The 15,613-nt window shown below is 35.9% G+C and overlaps 2 protein-coding genes across 2 annotated transcripts in view; one reads left to right on the top strand and one right to left on the bottom strand.

The window, feature by feature from the left end:
- Positions 1 to 2,464: 2,464 nt before the first annotated feature.
- LOC590568 (deubiquitinase OTUD6B) lies at positions 2,465 to 10,275 on the bottom strand. Its single transcript, XM_030975694.1, has 9 exons — positions 10,097 to 10,275; positions 9,435 to 9,595; positions 8,817 to 8,909; positions 7,842 to 7,979; positions 7,186 to 7,251; positions 6,240 to 6,348; positions 5,365 to 5,426; positions 3,856 to 3,962; positions 2,465 to 2,910 (listed from the first exon to the last, which is right to left on the bottom strand). The coding sequence occupies exons 1-9, from the start codon at positions 10,149 to 10,151 to the stop codon at positions 2,826 to 2,828; spliced, it is 876 nt and encodes a 291-aa protein (XP_030831554.1). The 5' UTR covers positions 10,152 to 10,275; the 3' UTR covers positions 2,465 to 2,825.
- Positions 10,276 to 10,309: 34 nt separating this feature from the next.
- LOC100888112 (sorting nexin-16) overlaps positions 10,310 to 15,613 on the top strand; it is a 53,254-nt gene continuing 47,950 nt past the window's right edge. The window contains exon 1 of the mRNA XM_030975693.1: positions 10,310 to 10,420. The gene's annotated coding sequence lies outside the window, so the exon portion shown is untranslated. The remainder of the gene's footprint in view (positions 10,421 to 15,613) is intronic.

Genomic DNA, 15,613 nt, shown 5'->3' with positions numbered 1-15,613 from the left:
GGTTGCATAGCAAAGATAATTATTTGAATGCTGTGAGCACCGAAATCGGTAGCCTAGCTGAGCCGGGGTAATATTGGAGCGCTTTGAGCACCTTGCAGGGTGGATATATGCGCTATATAAATACCCAATATTATTATTATTATTATATCTGGTGGGGATGTTTGACATCCTAAGTTTAAGTTTGTTTTGTTTTCAACAACTATGAATGTTATGACAATATCTCTTGAAGACATCTTGCAAGTTTTGTCTATAGAACAGAGATATTTCCCTCACATTTAATTCCTCTGTTTAGTAATCTCAAAAGAAATTATGGTATGATCTTAAGCGTAGAGCACACATTGAGTGTGACTATTTTACTGGGACTTTATATTGTTCCAGCATGCCTGTATAGTGTGAGATATGTAGACATGAGAACAGGAGTTTCACATATAATCTAATGCATGCTGTTGTCTCTCAATTGCATCAGAATCCAAGTGATAGTGTCTTTAGTAAATGATCATTTTTTTTACTGAAAACTTAGTATATCATTGTGATATCAAGTAAAATCAGGAATGTGTATAAATTAACACTCTGGCATGAAAATGCATGCTGTACTGGCTGTACTGCAAAGTAAATTATGATTCTGAAAAATACGAATATCAAGAAAAACAACAATGAATGAAGAAACTAATTTGAGTCCCTTTCCAGTTGGATGTAAATTGACCATTCTTGTAAGGTAAAATTATCATAGGAATGTTGACATCTGTAAGTACCATTTGTCAAGATATGTGTACCAGTGTAATGTTTTTGCCAATTCAAATTGCGTTCTGTAAATATTGTTGTAAATAAATTCTGTAATAAAATGAGAGAGAAATTTGTTGCATTGATATGTATGTCTCGTGTCGAAATACATTGTTCCATTAAAAAAACTGGATGTACTTTGAAGCCTTCATAGACCATTTTGGAATCCATAATGGAGACAAGAGTTATTACATGACATGTGTAACCTAGACAATGGCGGAGAGTATCCCAAGTGTGACATCATACTTCCCAAGTTGTCAAGTTTGCTGGTTCCAAGATTTTGCAGTGAACCTTGTGAGCAGGCTCTGTTGTTTGAAACCAGTAACCTTAACAATATTTTTAATACACTTAACATACATGGGAGCATTATAGATGACATACAAAATTAATACTGCAGCATATAGAAATTGGTCTACTGGTATTTTCTTCATTTTTTATTCTGAAGGTAATAGAGTTCCAGTTGACAGTTGGACATTAGTTTGAACATTATTTATACATACACACTTTTCCATATACACTGTAGCACAAAATACAATTGGCTGTTCAGTTTGTTTGACCATTAACAAAATGGTCAATTTCTCTGTACATTTTTATTATAATTTTCACTGATATGTTATGACAATAAATAAAAATTCATTAAGTATAATTGTCATTTATTTAAACATATTTGTGGCTTACACCCAGTAAATAAGATCGATCGATCGATCTGTATTGAAAAACAAGTCGGAAAAAATCTTGGAACCAGCGGGACTTGAACCTGCATCTACTGCTTGCCGGGCAGCGACTCTACCACTAGGCCATCACTGGTCCATGGCACAGTCACGATGAACTAGAACAAATACCCAAGTTCTCATGATTCATTCTGACTCATTAATATTCATTAGTCCGCCATATGACAATAACTTTTATAAATGTAATGCTTCCTGGGAGAAATTTCAATTATTTAAACATATTTGTGGCTTACACCCAGTAAATAAGATCGATTGATCGATCTGTATTGAAAAACAAGTCAGAAAAAATCTTGGAACCAGCGGGACTTGAACCTGCATCTACTGCTTGCCGGGCAGCGACTCTACCACCAGGCCATCACTGGTCCATATAAAAAAATATAATTGTCATGTAACTATACAATCAATAATCACAATGAATCCAATAGTAAAATCTTACATGATTGTAACCCTAAAGGAATAGGATGAATATAATGATTTTTAAAAAAACTTGACCTTGAAGATTTAAAAAAAATTATTTGCATTATTGCAAAGGTGAAACTTTGATTGGGCAATTTTATCATTTTATCAAAGTTCAATGCTTGGAAAAATTCAAAGTAATGATTATTATCAATTGCAAAACGCTTAAATACAGCCCCGGCATAGCACCTGAAGAGCTCCATGAACGCTACTGAGATGTGTGACATTCCCGGCCCCCCCCCCCACTCAGTGTTATTTAGGGTACGCATATGCGTGTTCCAACCAACCCCCCCCCCCCCCCCCCCCCTTTTCAGCAAAAGTCCGGTGTGTAAAGTCAATACGGCTCGACCTTTTTCTTTTGTATACGAGCCTTTTTCAGCACCCCCCCCCCCCCCCCCTTTTCAGCAAAAGTCCGGTGTGTAAAGTCAATACGGGTCGACCTTTTTCTTTTGTTACGAAAAGGACATTTTGGCAACACGCATGGGGTCCGTCCGTTCTCGGAGTGGGGGGGCCGGGGTGACATTTCAGGTTAAGCATGTTTTGCACAAGCAGACGATGTTGCATAACATCTCACACATTTTCAGTGCCTGTTATGTCGTCTCTCTTCAGTCAATTCTCTTACTTCACTACCATCAGGCTAAATGTTTAATTATCTGCCAATAGTTGATATAGTCTTGAAATTAGTGCAGAGTCTTGCAAGTCACTGTCAGCTAGTATCTTCTCTCACACGATAGCCTCATATAGCTTCCCAATGAATGCTATTAAGCACGGTCATAGAAGCATTGGCTATGCATGATACATTCACATTGCATAATCAGCACAGCCTGGTTCACTCGGGTCTAGGTGTATGGCTGTGTGTTATGTTTCATCTTCAGCTAGTTTCTTCTCTCTCTCCATCACTGAGTTGTAATGCTCTCCAAGGCCGTATGCATGATGGTGGTACCTGTAGAAGTTTTAAGGTCATAGCAAAGGGAATGTGTCAAAAGGATGTTGGTATGTTTATGTACTGAAAAATCAAAGCAGGTATAGTGCATTTTAACGAATTAAAGGATAAATAGTATGACAAAAAATTCCCACATCCACCCCCCCCCCCCCCCCCCCCCCCAATTTTATAATACCCAGTCCCGGTAGATTAATGTGAATCCAACCATAGGGAAAGACTTTCAAAAAAATGTTTCACAGCATCAAACTCCTCTATAAAGTAAAGAAGGTATACAAAGTTCTCAGGAGCTCTGTTTTTTATAGTTTTTCTCTGCAGAGCAAATTTTTAGAGGCAATATATTATCAATTTCCAGAGCTAAATCTCTCTACTACATGTAGTCACTGCTTTAATGACCACCTGTCTACAAAGACCACATTTGTTTGTTTCCCTTGAAAATGGTTTCTAGGAACCTGTCCACAAAGACCACCTGTCTCCAAAGACCACTTTGTGTTTAACTTGGCAGTTGCTATAGATAGGTTTGACTATATCTGTATATTTCAGCCAGCTGAAGTTATATTTTTCCATTTTTTTCGTAAAGAAATACACTATTCAAACATTATATTTTTCCAACACAAAGTATCATCCTTAAACATTACTATTTTTTAAATATTTTAATTGTGGTATTGAAAGGTATAAAGACAGTTTCAGCATCAACCGGTGATGTAATTGAATAGATGCATTGATCCTTGGTTGTTAATAATAATAATAATAATATTCAGCTTTTTTATAGCGCTTAATACATCTTGGACGTCTCTAAGCGCTTTACAGATATACTATTACCCCGGTCATTGGATTCAGTGCTTGCCCGCACACACTGTGTGCACAATCTCCACTCCCTGGGGAGCATTCCAGCCAGGCATTAATTGACGCTCAAAAACTGTTTGATATTTCAACTATTTAACTTACGATAGCATAATAGGATGACCTTTGAACTCTTCTCCCATCTTCAGTAGTGGACCTTCTGCCTGCAGTACTTCAATGGGTTTCTTGTATACCTCTGTTATGGCTTTCATCTGACACAAAATTCAAAACATACAAATTAAAAACCTAATAATTAAATGCATTTGGGTTCAGGTAAATTCATAACAAACATGGCGAATATTTGGTGACGGACACGGTACTACATAAATTTATTGTAATGGGCATTCTTGAAATTCACGACATTAAATTTGAACATAGATTTTTTGATACGCCTAAAATTGTGACTTAAATTCTATTCATTACATTTGTACTTTTCACAGTGATTTTATTGTCTGCAGAGCTCAATTTTGTAAACATGTTGTCAGTGCCTCATGAAGGGAATCATAAATCATTAGTTTTATACTTATATGACAGTCATATAGTTGAACTACAAATAAACTTTACCTCTCATGTAATATAAACAACATAAGTGTATGAGGAGATACATACGAAATGACCATTCCCACACCCAATACTCTAGTATACCTCACAACTGTATTAATTCAATAACCCAAGTAAAGCAAGGTTAAAAAACAATTTTTTGAAAGGAAAATATACTGTATATGTGGATTGTCCAATCAACTTGGTAATGTAGGACATGTGATGACCAAGTGGCTTGGACAAATAACAGGAGTTTACTGAATTTTTTTAAATGGAGAGTTAACATAAAAGAGAAGAGAGGAGAGTTGTAGAATAAATTAGATGTAGACACTGACGGACAGATGGCGGAGAGGGAGGGAGAGAGAGAGAGAAAGAGGGGGTGGGGGAGAGAGAGAGTGAGAGAGAAAGAGAGGGAGGGAGAAAGAGAGGGAGGGAGGGGGAGAGGGAGGGAGAGAGAGAGAGTGAGAGAGAAAGAGAGGGAGGGAGGGAGGGAGGGAGGGGAGAGGGAGGGGGAGAGGGAGGGAGAGAGAGAGAGAGAGAGAGAGAGAGAGGGAGGGAGGGGGAGAGGGAAAGAGGGAGGGAGAGAAAAAGAAAGAGGGGGTGGGGGAGAGAGAGAGAGAGTGAGAGAGGGAGAGAGTGAGAGAGGGAGAGAGAAAGAGAGGGAGGGAGGGGGAGAGGGAGGGAGGAGAGAGAGAGAGAGAGAGAGGGAGGGAGGAGGGAGAGAGAGAAAGAGGGGGTGGGGGAGAGAGAGAGTGAGAGAGAAAGAGAGGGAGGGAGGGAGGGAGGGGAGAGGGAGGGAGGGGGAGAGGGAGGGGGAGAGGGAGGGAGAGGAGAGGGGGAGAGGGGGGGGGGGTAGTCAGACTGGAAGTAGATAAGAGAGTTGAAGACTGAGGCACAGGGCCCTGTTTCACAACACTTGTTAGCAATAACAAGTCACAATAACTGTTAAAAGCTACTGAAATCATGGCATTTGATTGGCTGAGAGCAAATTTGTCATACAAATTTAGCATTTTGTTATTGACAACAAGTTTTTATGAAACAGGGCCCAGTAGAACAGATCCTCTCACTAATTACCTCATGATGACCACCCCAATCAGCTGTGTTAGCAACATCATCACAATACTTCTCATATTCATCTAGTAAAAACAAATGAATAATAATACAAAATAGATCTTTAGCAGTTAAAGATAAAGTTGAGTACTGGGCCTCGTCTTACAAAGCGTTGATATTTATCGCAACTATATATATACATAAGAGATAAGAGACTGCAAACTTGCAATTGATGGGAGGACTAGCGAATGATTTGGATCAATCGCAACTCTTTGTAAGACGGAACCCTGGTCTTTTGATTATTATTACTTTGTGAAATAAACTGTTCAGAAGCAATTGGGATCTAGGTTGATTATGTAGTACATAAGCATTGATGTATAGATTCAGAGGGGTGTTTCACAAAGATCCCAAGTCGAACTTAACTCTTAGTTCGACTTAAAAGTTATGGAAAGCCATTTGTAGCCTTAAAATAAAATATTAAAAAGTGAAAATTCAAGTATTTTAGACTTTTTATAAATTCCACATCAAGCACATAAAATCTCCTTGATAATAGAAAATATGAATGATTTGAATCAACATTTTATGCCTTTTAAAACAACTCTCACAATATACAGTATGTTCATAGATGCTAATGGCTTTCCATAATTGTTAAGTCCAACTTAGAGACAAGTTCAACTTAGGATCTTTGTGAAAGACAGCCCTGGAATGACCAAATTGATCCAGTCCTGCTGAAAATCACAATTTAATTGGAGTAAGGGGTTATTTTAAACATAACAATTTTTCTCTAACAATCTATTGAAAATAAGAAATACTTGCAGTCAAATTCTACTTGTTTCTATAATCTATTTCACCCAGCTTCAGTCATGCCTGTACTAACAGACATCTATCACATGGCTCACCTGGTGTCAACATGTCTCCTGTATCAGGTTTTGTCAGGAAGCACAAGAACTCATCGATATTGCATTTCATATGATCTGATACCTTCTGTCTAACCAACTCCATTTTCTCCTGCAATAGAATACAAATATATAGGAATAAAAAGTATTCACCCTTTCATTATTGCACAAAAGCAAATTAAAACCTTATTTTCCGCACCCCCTACAAACAACTGGTCAACAGGGGTCAAATTTTCAGAAGTTATAGTGACGACATAACATGTGGACCCAATCGGTTCACCTATAGAGCTGAGGCGATGAGCCGTGCTTAATTACCGGTAATGCAAAGTCATTGTGAATATGCATACTCCACATAAGATGATGTCATTAAGTTGATAGCAAGTTTTCGTTAGGTTGACAACTTTTGATTTCAAAGCTTTGGGTTTTGAGTTTTCAGAGGGCTGATACTCCTCTGACAGACACTAAAATGGCATATAATTGATATTATTGTAATATATGGCTTACAAGCTTTCTGTTGATATAAAATTCATCCATTTCATTTTTCAGTTCAGATATGGTCTTTGACAATCACTTTACAGCTTTCACAAGACTTGAACTGAGTGTCATAACTGGACATCAGTTTTTTTTTATCACTGTTTAAGCAACCCTCATACTACTTTGTGGAGTAAATTGGGAAGAGTTTTGTAATTTCAAGGAAAAGGCACTATACCCAATACTGAGTCTGTAAATTGGCTGAACTGAAAGACACAAGTATGATATCAAGACTAGTTGGTCTTCTTAATAGACCGACTACTTGCAAAAAATATTTTAAAAATAAGAAGAAAAAAAAAGGAAAAAACCAATGTCCCCTAATAATGAACTTGACCAATACTGTGTGACAATGATATATCAGTAAATGCTAATGCGATACACTAATTCATTATTTTAGCTGGTTTAGAATAATACACACCTCAATACCCTGTAAGGATAGTTGATGAACCACTGCATTGTACAAACAATGACCATCTGATGGTATCTGGGGTAAAAAAAAATCAATTAAATAAACAATCAATGAAAATGTGTTGTTTTCTAGGATCGATCATAAGGAGGAGAGGGAAATAACAGTGCATTGGATGGAATAGATAACAGCTACAGGAGCAGGCCAGTTTATTCCATCTTACATCTCAAATGTAGGGGTACCCAGAACCTCAAATTATTTTAATTTGCATAATAGTATAATATCAAATAGCAGAGAATTATAATATAAATATGACACCATGCACTGAGATGTTTACACATTAAGTCAGGTCACAACAATTCCTCTATGATTTCATGCAAATTTCATATCTTCTTCTTTCCGTGTACTTGTCTTCCCTTCCTTTCTGCAGAACTGAAGTACATCAATACAAATGTCTAAATTGTTCAAGGGAGACAGTTTTCTTCATACCCTTTTAAAAGCAATGTAAATTTCAGAATATGATTTGAGATTTTGAAAACTATCACATTTTGAAGAAAGGACCTAAAGCCGTCGGTCCTCTGGTTGCTTACTAACAAGTATTTATGCTTTCTTAGCAGTCAGGTAAAATAATCACCATTACTACTACTACTACTACTTGTTACACTCACCTGTTTTATTTGTAGATTTCTCTTTGATGTGATACATGCAAACTGTTTATTCTCAATGTTTCTTGCACTGTTTACATTATCCTTCTCTGCGATGGCTATCCTTTCTACCTTCTCCTTTTCTTCTTGAGCTTTCTTATTCTGTGATGAATTCAATAATACATACTTGTAAACTATTAAATGTATACTATCAAAACAAAAATGAACGCTCAACTGCTTCATTCCAATAGCAAGATGAACAAGAAAAATAAACAAATAAATGAAATCGATTAGGGGCCTTTTACTTTTTGACATGACCTTATCATGACATGTAAACGGTGTTTCAATCTAAACAAAATGTAATCAATCACATTCTTTTATAGTGGGGGGGGGGGGGGGGGGAGGGGGACTTTAATGCATTTACATGTATGAGCAGCTTTCTCACTCACAATGAAAGAACATCAAGTACATTTTACTATTGGACTATTCATAATCCACTTCATTCTTCATGTTTTTTTTTCTTTCTTTCTTATACTTGGCCTGCAATTTATTAAATATTGTGTAATCACCTTTCCGCATGTGGGTCTATTACACATCATTTCATTTATGCTTTATCAAATTTCCAAATTTTCTGCGGGTTGTTTCACAAAGACTAAGATCGACTTTAAGTTGGACTTATCTATGGCTGGCTGTTTATGCCACTGTTTGCTCTCACCATTTACTGACATTGGTCTCTCAAGGGACGTACAAATCATGGTTACAAATCTACAGAATTTACATTTGTTGATAATTCATTATTGAAGGAAAAAATATCATCTAAAGATCATAATTGAGAAACCAATGATGAGAGCAACCAGGGGCATGATTGGCTTGCCATATTTAAGTCCAACTTAAATTCAATCTTAGTCTTTGTAAAACAACCCCACTGGTAAGTCATTTTATATTGCTCTTCTTTTTTAAGAGGGTGAGGGTGGCTAATCATCAAAGACTTGGACTCACTCTTCTTTTCTGTGCTTTTGAAAGCTTCTGAGGTTTATCTCCTGATTCTTCATTGATGTCTAGTCCTCCAAGCATTTCTTCCGTTGCTACCTCCTGTAAAGTAAAAACAAACAAACAAAACAATGAAATGTAATAATCATTATGAATATAAAATAGATGATTAACATAATTAAAATGAGAGTCATTTTAAGAAATAATGAAGTAAAACAGCAAAATCAATACACCTGATCTTCAAATTATAATCTACAGACTGTTTGGACAAACATTTTAGCCCGAATACAGTAAATTTCAAAACCCTTATTTCCAATTCCACATTCAGCCCACCATGTTTTGGCTGTTTTACTGCGCCTTGAGCATTTGACTGTCCAGTGGATTTGGCGCCTTATAAATCCTATGTATTATTATTATTATTATGTAACGAATGGAAAATGGAAAATATCTTCATTATTATAGTCCATATGGTAGTCCTGTGTCCTTCAATCCTAAAGATTATTACAGGATAAATGTTGTGTATAATGTGCTTGTGCTTAATGGTGCAGTTTAACTATTTATCTTGAATATTAAATCTTGATTAAACAAATATTTTTTGGGGCTTTACAGTTTACAGTATCTTCTCACATTCTGAGCTGCATCCAGAGGTACAGCTGCCTCGTTAGCCTCAAGCTCAGCCTGATGCCTCTGATCAAGTTCTGCTTCTAGTCTAGCGATCTCTTCGGTTGCTTCTTTCTTCCTCTTCTTGTCTCCTTTCGGTGCAGCTTTCTTTATTCCTTGAATCTTAGCTGTAATATAACAATTGGTAAACATTAAAGTATTTCTTACTTGATCTTGGTATACATATATGCAGACATTCCTTACTTTTGGGTTAAATTGATGTCAATCAAAATTTACAATAAATCAAAAGGTGCAAACTTTAGCCTTTTATTTTTAGGGCAAGCATGAGGGGATCAGAAGAAAAAAATGTTCAGTCATCAACTTTGTAAGTTGTAAACTTGTATTTGTACATGTAGACCTAGATCTATGTATGAGAGCTACAACCCTGCTGTAAACATTGTAAATAGTTTTTCCTTTTTAGCAGATCTTGTCATTTCCATCTGCTCCTTATTTCTAAATAATGAGGAGATTACAACAAAAGTCAAAACAAAGCTGTGGGACTGAGCACAAACAACAGTGACAAATATCTACACAATCATTCATAGGAATTTCATTAAAGTACTTTATACTGCATTCGTGTCAAAAATCCCTGAAAAACTCATGTCAAAAGTGTAAGAAATAAATTTTACCTTGCAATTCTTTCCGTTCATTCCTGTGTTTTTGTTCCAGTTCATTTTGATCCATGGTTGTGTGGTCAACAGCTGAGCGATGGCTTATTTTCTGTTCATAGGCTGCGAGAAATAAGAATATTGAAAGCCAATTTCTGCAAGAATCGAGCGCCGTTCTTGTTGAAGCTGCGCAGGTGAATTGAGAGAATTTGCGAATATCGTAGCGTAAAGTAAGCCAAATGCAAGCCAACAGAACCTTGATTAACCTATACCCGAAACTCTTCGGATAACAAAAGCAATCACTCAGCTCGGGATCTACGGCTCTCAAGAAAGACCTTCTTTTTGGTAAGAAGAATGACCTTTATCAATTGTCATGTTAGAGTGTGTGAGTGGCAATTGTTTGTACCAATGAACGTTTTATAAAAATGTCTTTAACTTACGTACAGGCTTCGTAAAAGGAACTTATGAGCATTTTTTGTTTCATCATTGTTTTCTTCGATTTCGCCACCGCTTCCCGTGTAACTTCCCGGCCGGGTGGTGAGGCGTACATAAAGAAACGGGTACCGAACGGTACTACAGGGCCGTGGAGTGGAGTTGCAACTGCTAGCTCTGCCGCGCCGCGTAGCCGTAGGGCACTATTTTGATAATACATGTATCTACACAATTTACCACATGATGTTGTTTTTTCATTGTTGTTCCTGCATTTCTGTGTTATTATAATTATTTTTTTCTTTATCACGATCTACCATAAAAATTTGATTATATAGAAAGTTTATCTAATGTTATTAATCATGTCGTCCCTATTTTCACAGTGATTTTTCCTCACTACTAGTGAGGAAAAATCGTAACGCAAAGTGAATGCGATTTTTATTCACTACCGTCACTTCGTGAAAATAGGGACGATGTGTTCCTAACTTCCTATTATCCTAAGGCTAATGCTAATCATTATCCTATTCTTCGTGGTATAGGCCTACTCCTAGGTCTACTAGTACTACTAGTTTTGATATTAATAAAATCATAAAATACAGATACATGTAGGTCTAGACCTAGGTCTAAGTAAATTAAATTAGCTATCTCGAAGACATGAATATGAATGAGTGTGATATTGTTGTTGTTGTTGTTTTGGCTTTACTTTAGAATACCCGACCAAATAGGGGTTAAACAGTAGGGGCGCTGTTCCGAGAATAGGGACCGTCTTCGTAAATTTTTGCTGAGGATGCTGATTTCCGATCCCTGCATTGGCGATGCAAAAAAATGGTTTTACAATGATTTTCTTGATGCATTTTAGTGATTTTACATTGATTTCTGGTTAATTTTTGTGGTGGGGTATTCTAAAGTTGCTCCAATGTTTTTGTGATAATTATATTTTTACTTGTAAGATCATTACAACATTTGGGGGGGGGGGGCATTGCAATGATGTTGTTTCTGTTTTTGTTTTTTTTTGTTATTTTTAATACATATATTTAAACCGGAATACTGCTATCAAAGTCACTACTGGTATATTTATTGACTTTGGGATGGTGCTTTTGTTTTAAAACAGCTGTAAAACACTTTTCAAACATGATGGCAAGTCTACATTTACAACCATGTATTAACAGTTTAACACTCACAAAATGCCCCCCCCCCCCCTCCAACAAATAGAAATAATGGACAATGGACATGTTATGTTGTTTCATGCTTCATCTGCATTATTTCTTGTTTTCTCTTCTGCGACGAATACATTTAAGTATTGATAATAATAAAAAAATAAATCTTGTACAATTATGATAGACCAAGAAATAGAAATGAAATAAAGAAACTAAAAAAGCTGATGAAGAACAAGAAAAATTTAAATATGTGTAATTGTGTATGGATCCAAAACATGAATGAGTAATACATGTAGCATGTAACTGAATAAGAGAGGAGTCAGAGAAAATATAGAAGAAAAAAAAGAGGAATGTTAAAGGTAATACAAAGTTTTGGGAAATTTTGAAAATTGGGTGGATAGTGAATCTTTACAATTTTGATGTCCCTGTGGATGTATTATAAGCACTTAAAAAATTAGCCCCTAAAATACTTCCGTTTTGAATATAAAAATTTACCGGTGCTCCTGGTAAATTTTTATAAATTTCAAAATAGCGCCTATCGCCGTACAATGGTAGCTGCGACCATGAAAATCTCAGAATATGTAGTTGTGATATATAATTTCCAAACGGGAATAGCTAATCGGTCGAATTTAGTCAAGAAACATTGTTTCGTAGCTAAATTAATATCTTGACCTTGAGAGGGAGCTATACAACATAAAGAGTTTATTATTTATAATTTCATAACTTTAGACTCGATTTCAACCGCGACAACGATCAATGAATATTGTAGGAACGCATATGCTTCCGAAATTGTTAATTTGAACCAAATTCATGACCCCATACCAAAACTTTGTAATACCTTTAATAACAATAATAGAAAGAGGGAACAGAAGAATGATAACAGATAGAATGTAGAAGAAGAACAGCAGAAGAAAGTTTTTTACAAAAAGGAAGAATCAAGATATGTTGGTGACAAGTGTCAAGAGTCACCGAATAAACTTCACCAGGCATCTTTTTAAGAAAGACAACAAAAAACAAAAACAAAAAAAGAAACTTGTACAATATGGAAGGACAGTGCACTTTAATACTGCAACACAGGAAAGTACCGTAGTCCACATACATGTATACATGTACATCTCAACATGTCATCTTTTTCTACATGCGGATTTCAGAGTGCCAGAGGTTATCAGGTGTTTCCTTTTGTGCTTGTATGTTTCTTTTTAACATTTGATTGTGGCCATCGGTGAAAAGACAGTACAAGACATACTGTATGGAGAATTAAATATATATACAGACATCGCTTGTGCATCTGCACGACTGAAGCTGGTGAGTCTGGCCAGACTCACAGAGAATGCAAGAATGAATAAACATATAAGGGAGGATTATCATATGCTGTAGGAGATAGGAAAAACAGACAAATTCATTTACCATAAAAGGAAAAAAAAATGAGGGGGAAAATAAATGTTCAAGAAGAGATTTAAAAAATTGGGAAGAGATGATACTGCTCTTTTTATAGTCCTGCATTTGTGAGTTTGAGATGTGTAGCTTTTATAATGTAAAAAATAATATGTCTCAACATACATGTATATAGCAATGAGATGAGTTACATTGTATTAAGTGGACAGGAAAAAAATATGTTGTAAGCATCATACATCATATTATACATTTAGGATAGGATATTGCATCGTAAACTACCCACTAGTCACATGCATGCTAGTCATCCATCCGTCAGTCCTGAATAAATGGGCTGACAAACATAGTTCCCCGTCTATTGATTGAGACGTTTTTGATTGATTGGTTTTATTTGATTTGACTAGATCTGCATACAAATTACTATTTCCTTTCCTTGTCCTCAATATTAATATCTCTTAGCCCACTCTATCGTCATGCATGCATTCAGGAGTTTACGAACCATCCCATATTCAATTCAATTCCAGTCCGCCAGCCTTGTGTACCATTCAATTCCAGGCCGCCAGCCTTGTGTATCCTACCATTCCTACATTTACCTAATTTGTTTACAATTCATTTATCATCTTCCATGCATGGCAGTCAGATTTCAATCAACTTTGAGAAGCAGGAAGAAAAAAAAGAGATATTTAGAAACAGTATACCCTGTATTATGTTTATGGGGCAGTGTGCACTGTACTATCCTGGTAAGATAGGGTAAGCTTTGAATAGTAATCTGACCTAGGTAGTGTTTACTGTGGTTTAATCAGATTCATTTGAGAATTATCATTTGTTGAATTTTCTGACTGGTGTAATGTTTTCAGACTTTATGAAATGATAAGACTTACCGGTACTTGGTAGATAAAAAACAACGGATTGAGATGTACTGTAAATGATTCACAAACAAGTGTTGGTGAATGTTCCGTCTCTCCTGGTACATACCTAAACCAGAATTTCCTGTTCTCAGTAGATTTTTTTCTAGGCTCTATTTATAACCCTTTTGAGAAATTAACATGTTACCTAAATTTGTATGGACATTTTTTTCTTTGTAGACTAAATTCAAGATGAGATTATGGAGTCCACCAAATTTTTAAACATAATATCTGTGCTATGTATACATGAAACCAGGGACTATAAATGATTCCAATTTGATTAATTTCATTTAGTCTTTGAACTTCTGTATTTTAATGAAGTATAACCATTTTATTATACGTGTAGTGTATTTGCAGTGCAGTGCGTACAGTGTATGTGGAGTGCGTCAACCCACAGTGCGTTAATCTTCATTTCATGAAGCCTGCACTTTTCAGGAAGAAAAGAAGAACAAGTGATGCAAATTGTATTTACAAGGTCAAGGTGAATCACTGCACATTTAAATACCAGCTCATTTTTCACAAACAATTCATTGTAAATTTCCTGTGATAAGAATAAAGGAAATGAACAAAAACAAAGAGCTTGGTTAGAAGTTTTAAACACTTAAAAAAATAACCACCATATTGGGTATTTATTATTATACAGGGCGTATCATAATAAAGGATATTGAAGTTTAATGACGATTTATATGAAAACTACTGATTTCATAATCAAGCATTTTATGTCTGTTGTAAAGGACAGAATGTCCTCTTGTTAATGACACCCCGATCATACTACTACTGTCACAGTTGAATGAATAACAAAGCATTGCTGTCCACCATGTGAAAGGTGCACTGTGACAAGTTAGCATTCACAGATAAATTCTAAAGATTAGTGCTTGTGTCAGCCCAGACATATTGAAATGCTGAACAATGAGTGGATCATGTGTCTAAGAAGGAAATGTTATCAAACTTGGCACAGTGCACCTTTCACATGGTGGACAGCAATGCATTGTTATTCAGTCAACTGTGACAGTAGTAGTATGATCGGGGTGTCATTAACAAGAGGACATTCTGTCCTTTACAACAGACATAAAATGCTTGATTATGAAATCAGTAGTTTTCATATAAATCGTCATTAAACTTCAATATCCTTTATTATGATACGCCCTGTATACTTGCAGTTTAAAAAAAAGATGCTGAAACGATATTATTCAAGCCTTGATGTGATGAGCAGAATAAAGAGAGAGAGAGAGAGAGAGAGAGAGATGACAACCTTGCCTTGGTCGTTTTTTACATCATGTTTGATAATGAAAGGCGTGATATGATTTTGTTCTTTTCTATCCGGATAATTGATTTTGTGGGCATATGTTGTGTAGCCTGGCATTCAGTTCAAAGCATTTCTTATTTTCCATGCTTCTCTCTTTTCATTATAGATATTAAATAAACAGAATAGTTTACATAAGTTTGTAATTCACAGACCTTTAGCTGTAAACTATAGAGAAAGAAACAATTACTCCTACATAAATTGTACAGGTATATGTCATCATGCTATTTTTAACTTGAATGTGTTTGCATGAATTCCATCTACCGGTAATGCAAAAACAATTATTCTTTTCATTCTGTGGAAATGAATTTAATGAAGAGTAGCGAACCTTGGTATGTAGGTGTACCTAGCT

The sequence above is a fragment of the Strongylocentrotus purpuratus genome, unplaced genomic scaffold, assembly GCF_000002235.5.
Source record: "Strongylocentrotus purpuratus isolate Spur 01 unplaced genomic scaffold, Spur_5.0 spur5_scaffold_8, whole genome shotgun sequence".
Classification (NCBI taxonomy): domain Eukaryota; kingdom Metazoa; phylum Echinodermata; class Echinoidea; order Camarodonta; family Strongylocentrotidae; genus Strongylocentrotus; species Strongylocentrotus purpuratus.
Note: the sequence above shows the minus strand (reverse complement) of the source record. Positions and strands in the feature narration are given on the sequence as shown.